The sequence below is a fragment of the Carcharodon carcharias genome, chromosome 20 (assembly GCF_017639515.1).
Source record: "Carcharodon carcharias isolate sCarCar2 chromosome 20, sCarCar2.pri, whole genome shotgun sequence".
Lineage (NCBI taxonomy): Eukaryota > Metazoa > Chordata > Chondrichthyes > Lamniformes > Lamnidae > Carcharodon > Carcharodon carcharias.
Genome location: NC_054486.1, coordinates 31152597 through 31158596, shown reverse-complemented (window position 1 = coordinate 31158596; position 6000 = coordinate 31152597). Strand labels below are relative to the sequence as shown.

General features: G+C 46.5%; 1 protein-coding gene across 13 annotated transcripts in view; it reads left to right on the top strand.

Moving 5' to 3' along the window:
- The first annotated feature begins 1756 nt into the window (after positions 1 to 1756).
- capn3a (calpain 3a, (p94)) overlaps positions 1757 to 6000 on the top strand; it is a 164704-nt gene continuing 160460 nt past the window's right edge. For 3 of the 13 annotated variants that reach the window (XM_041214317.1, XM_041214315.1, XM_041214318.1), the window contains exons 1-2: positions 2142 to 2168; positions 2859 to 3139. In XM_041214317.1, coding sequence (XP_041070251.1) covers positions 2888 to 3139 — 252 coding nt within the window. In that variant the 5' untranslated portion in view covers positions 2142 to 2168; positions 2859 to 2887. Of the gene's footprint in view, positions 1773 to 2131; positions 2169 to 2463; positions 2570 to 2858; positions 3140 to 6000 lie in introns of those variants that run through there. The other 10 variants (XM_041214326.1, XM_041214325.1, XM_041214316.1 and 7 more) reach the window with 7 other exon arrangements.

Here is a 6000-nt window from a genome sequence, read left to right as displayed (position 1 = left end):
GTCCCCTTCCCTGGTTTGGGACCTTCTCCCTGCCCCCATCCCATGTCCTGCTCCCTGGGACACACTCTTACAATGGCATTTCTCTTTCAGGTCACCTAACCTGGCTCTTCATGTCGTTCTGTTTCTTTTCTGCATCCAGGGAGAGTTTGACTGTGTGGAATCAAGGAGCCCAGCAAAGTTGACGTTGATGAGAATCAGGGGGAAAACTCGCCACTAGTTGGAGTCACAGCTAGCACAAAGAAAGATGGTTGTGGTTGTTGCAGGCTAATCATCTCAGCCGAGGACATCATTTTAGGGGTTCCTGCGGATGGTGTCCTTTGCCAAACCATCTTCAGTTGCTTCATTAATGACCTTGCCTCTTTCATGAGTTCAGAAATGGATACTGAACCAGCCCATTCCTGCATGTAGCAAGACCTGGACAACATTCAGGCTTGCGCTGATAAAGTAGAAGTAACATTCGCACCATGTAACTGCTGGGAAATGACCATCTCCATCAAGAGAGGATCTAATCATCTCCCTTTGACATTCATTGGCATTACCATCACTGAATCCTCCACCATCAAGGATCCAAGGGGTTACCATTAACCAAAAACTTAACTGGACCAGCCATACAAATGCTGGCTACAAAAATAGGTCAGATGCTGAGAATTTTGTGGTAAGTAATTCACCTCCTGGCTCTTCAAAGCCTATCCACCATCTACAAGGCACAAGTCAGAAGCATGATGGAATACTCCCCACTTTCCTGGATGAGTGCAGCTTCAACAACACTGAAGAAGCTCGGCACCATCCAGGACAAAGCAGCCTGCTTGTTTGTTAGCTCTTCCGTCACTTTCATCACCCATTGCTCCACTACTGATGCACAGTGGCAGCAGTGTGTCCCATCTACAAAACGCACTGCAGCAACTCACCAAGGCTTCTTCAACAGCACCATTTAAAAGGCACAAGTTAGGAGTGTGATGGAATACTCTCCACTTGCCTGAGTGAATGTGGTTCCAAAAGCAGTCAAGAAGCTTGACACAATGCAGGACAAAGCAGCCCTCCTGATCAGTATCCCATCCACCACCATTTGCTCCTCCTCCACCAATGCACAGTGGCAGCAGTGTGTCCATATATATATGATGCACTGCAGCAACTCACTAAGGCTCTTCTATCAACACCTTCCAAAACTGTGACCTCAACCACCTAGAGGGTCAAAGGCAGTAGATGTATGGGAACACCACCACCTGCAAGTTCCCCTCCAAGCCACATACCAGTCTGACTGTGCACAGTGACCTACCGAGAACCCCCACATGAGACCCATCGAGTGCTCTCCATTGTAGTTACCAGTTCCCCATTTACAGACTGTAGATGCCTCCCCTGACTGGGCCATCTGTGACCCAGTACCAAGCCACCATCCCCAGAACTGAAATATATGAGGGACTGACCATGTCCTGTGCACCATGCTGTACACAACTGACACAGCACAGACTGGCCCTCTCCCTCCCTGGACTAGGACTGAGACAGGCATGCCAGGCACAACCTTGTAGCATACCCCAAGACTGCCTCTGCTTTCAGGCCCCGACTACATGGTGTGCACTGCCCCAGGACTGCCTTAGTCTTATCTCCTTACCTCCTGTGTTCCTTTAAATCCCTCCCCCAGTCATGTGTCTCTGTCCATCCCATCCCTCCTGTGCCCCATTAACCACCTCCCCACCCCCAATCGTGCATCTCTGTCCACCCCTTCCCTCTGCAGCCCTGGAGTTGGAGCAGCAGCGAGCGCAGCGGAGTGAAAGGTAGGTGACTGCTGTACGCACAAACCTTGAAGTCGTGAGTGAAGTACAGCTTGTCATCCGTTATATCCGGCCGTGATTCACAATGGTCCAATTAGCCACTGGCATGGCCATTTGATTTGGAGAGGGGGTGTGATTCAGGTGAACTGGGTTTTTAATGAGCATTCATGAAATACAAAGGCATGCAAATGCAATTCCTGCATTGGCACGGTGGGCAACCTGACCTGCCATGAAACTCAGGAGCGGAAAATTTTGATCCATTTTCATGCCATGGCGGGAAACCGGCTTTTGGCTGCGCTCCAAGTTTTCCGGCCCCGCCAACCACAATGTCCATCACTGCCGAGACCGGAAAATTCCATCCACCCTATCATCCCTTCCACTATTTAGCAAAATTATCAAGTAAGTGTAAGGGTTCTTAAACAAACCTTGCTTAGAAAACGTGCTGAGTATCCGCCAGTTGCCAGTATATTGTAACCACAGCACCTTCAGGGGGGAGGAAGAAAAGTTGGGGAAAAACAGAAAAATCCTGCTAAATGAACACAGATTTTTCTCAGTTTACGTAATCCTGGATAAGGTTGGCTTACAAAAGCAAATAGAGTGGCCAGAATGCACAGCCTCCCTAAGTTTATTTTTAGTATTTGATCTTGCTGGCTTCACTTCTGCAAAACAACCGGAACAGCTGCAAGCCCCAGAGAGAGCAAGAGAGAGAGACAAGGATCAATTCGGGAAGATTCAACAAACGTATTGCTCAACAATTGAACGATTCTTTGATTTTTATTTTAATTATTGAACAGAAAACGGTAAGGAAGGTTTACTGAGATCATACAGAACAACCTTGGGCCTGGTGAGGAACCTGGAACCAAAACTTGTTTAAAGTCCCTGTTGGCACTAAAATGTGGTATTTAGTGCCAGCCTATCAAACAGTTTATGCCTTCTTGGTGAATATTTGTCTGAAAGAAATTGATTAAATTGTTTTGATTGCATTTATAAGCTGCGAGAGCAAACAGTCAATCTATTTTCCTCTTTTATGAAACCAAATACAATTTCCTTCCTGCCTCTGTGGTCTGTAATTTTTTCTCTTATTTATAGATTCTTTTCCTCCATTGTTGTGAAATCCTATGATTGTCACCATGCCTCAGGTCATCAACTCAGTGCAGAGCCGATCTGAACAGGCCGGCAAAACTGCCCTGTATCCTATCATCAGTCGTAACAAGAGTGGTCTCTCTGCCAAGAGTGAAGTTTTTCAGCAGCTGAAGGAGAAGTGCCTGAGAAAAGGCGTCTTGTTTGAAGATGAGGAATTCCCTGCCAACGACTCCTCGCTTTTTTACACCATGAAAATGCCCTTCAAGCTGGAGTGGAGAAGACCCCCAGTGAGTGGACATGCTGTTTCTTAGACATTAATTCAGTGGCACAGTCTGTGGGCGTAGCTTTGTATTTAGTCGGTTATAGTGTAAAACATGGGAAAGCCTCTAAGTCTAAGATAGAATGTACATTCAGGTGTGTGCTTCATATTGGATTGCAATGTTTCCCTGATGAAAGGTCTACTTGTCTGATATTATTTACTCCTGTTCTCTTGTTCTGTTTCTCTCAATGTATTTGAATGGTTAGCAGCTTGTTTGCTACTGCAATCAACTACATTAATGGTTCCAAATTTTACGACCGTCCTGTTTTTATTGTTAGACTGTTTGGCCTCAATATTTTTAGGGAGGTAGTGAAGATGCAGGGGATATGGAAACCCTGCTGATCTTAATGGCTGACCCTTGTTAGCACATTGTAGGACTGGCTCTAGCTGCCTGGCAGTCGGCCACAATGACAACCTGGCTAGTGAATGGGAGGGAACACTGGTGTCAGGAGACCACAGCCAGGAAATCTTCCCATGGGGAAGGGAGTACCAGCTCCAGGTAGCAATCAGGAGTAGGGAAGGCTGGGGGATTCCTTGAGCGGTCTAATGAGCATTCCTTGTCCTCTTGACCCATAGGAATGCTGAAAGAACCACTTGCTTTGGGGAGCTAGCAGCTCCCCACTTGGTTCAGCTGCTGGAAATTCCACAGCAAGTGCTTTCCCTTCATTTATAGTGAAATTTTTGTATGTTCAGTAGGCCCCTGCTTGCCTTTTTTGGGACCCTGATCTGTGGGCTGGTTTTTGCGCTTAAAATTGAAAGGGACAGAAATGGGGTCGGGTTTGGGCGGTCCAATTTTGATATTTTAATCTCTTCTCCAAACACACTCCCACCTATCAGGAGGCAGTGGTTAAAATTGAGGCCTTTGTGTTTTTTTTATAAATTGTGGACCAGACAGCAAAAATTAATTTACTGTCATTTGATGGATTCCCATCAAACTGGAAGTAAACTTGCCCTAATAGCTAATCAGCATTCCATCCTCCAAAAAATGTTTCCCTATTAAATGAAGGAGTGAAGATAAGTATCTGACGGCAGGTAGATTCAGTTAATTTGAGATGCCACAGCAGGTACTTCTTGGATTGCTGAGAAAATGCTCCAGTTGAAATATTTGCTGGCTTTGTGTTTTGTATCCTTAAATATAATTATGTGCTCAGAGGTACTGTGATACAGTGGAGCCTTGGGCAGTAAATTTATGATCAACTCTTTTTTTGCATCCATGACAAAATTAAGCAGCTGTCATTTAATTGTAATGTAATATGATAAGCTGTGCTTTATCATTAATTCAGTCTTTGAATATATTACAAGCTTTTATCTTCATACATTTTATTACATTCATTTCTCAAGGATCATGGGGTGGTGAAGCTGAGGGGCTTGTGTGAAGGGCCCTTGAATGTTCTTGATGCCCAGAGAATTATTAACCCAGCTCTGACTACCTTAATTAACACTGGCTTGTTGTCATCGACAAATAAATCTCCCTTACACATTCATTCCAATACACCATTAGGGCTTTAGTGAGAAAAGATCTGGGGTGGAATCATCCCAGATTTGCACAAGGTGAGGTAGCGGTGGGAAAAATAACTTTTTACCTGCCAGCTGCATTAGCCATTTTTCACGCCGTATCGCCCCCAATCCCACCTTATTAATCATGCAGGGAAACGTGATTTGATGGGGGAGTGGGCTCTCATTTGTTTGCCACACCTTCACCTCGCCACTTCCTCATGCTGAGTGGCATACTTAAAGTACAGCCAAGCATACACCTCTCAGCGCTTCCACCCCAGGACTGATGCACATGGAGACATGGCCCCGAAAGGCAAGAAGACTGCAGCCCCCCCACTGATTCAGTGATGCATTCCTGGAACGCCATTTGACACCGTGGAGGCTGGCCGTGATGTCCTCTACCCATGCTCTGGCCACAGGAAGTCCAGCAATCTCACCACTCTGGCCTGGTAGGCAATGGCAGTGATGATCAGTGCCAATGCTGAATAGAAAGAGATTGGCCATCCAATGCAGAAAGAGGATGAATGATCTCATCCGTGCTGCCAGGGTAAGGCAACCATCTCATCACTCTAAACTCACATACTCAGGCTTATCACATATTCACTGGCATCTCACTCACAGCCAGTTCAAGGGACATCACCACTCACTCTCTCAAACACACCCTCACATCTTCATCTGGCCTCATCTCCTCTGGAGACTCCCTGCTCAGCCCCCACCATCTTGAGGCCACTTGCACAGATCAACATATGACACCACACAGACCGTGGAATACCTCCTTTCCCAGTACAGCCCTCAACCAGCAGCCTCTTCCCTTCCCCAAGCAAGCTCCAGGTCTGCAGCTATTGAAAAGCTATCCTTGCCTTTTGGCTGGTCTGGTAGATAGAGACCTGTCCATGAGCCCCCTAAATGTGACGCGGTGCTGGCTACGAAGCCTGATGCTGATGATCACGAGTGCTGCCTGAAGCAAGGTAGGCAAACCAACCTCAAAGTCCCGAGCAAAGTGCAGCTTTCCAGGTGCACATCGCTTATATACAGTTGTGAAACGCATCAGCGTGCAATCACGCCAATGTGCTCAGATGATCCAGCATGGTGGGATGATTCCAACGAGCTAGGCTTATAATGACTTGCAGGTGTATTACAATAAATTTCCCGATGTCCGATGGTGAGAAACACCGCCTACCATTGACGGGCAAAGCAGACAATTGCAAACTGGCTTCACAACATTGTGAAACCAATTTTTGGCCTTCTTGCCATATTGTCCACTCACGAAGCCAAACACACCCACAGCCACGGGCACTGAAAATTCCGCCCCCGGTCTCAGAAGATTCTGAAGTA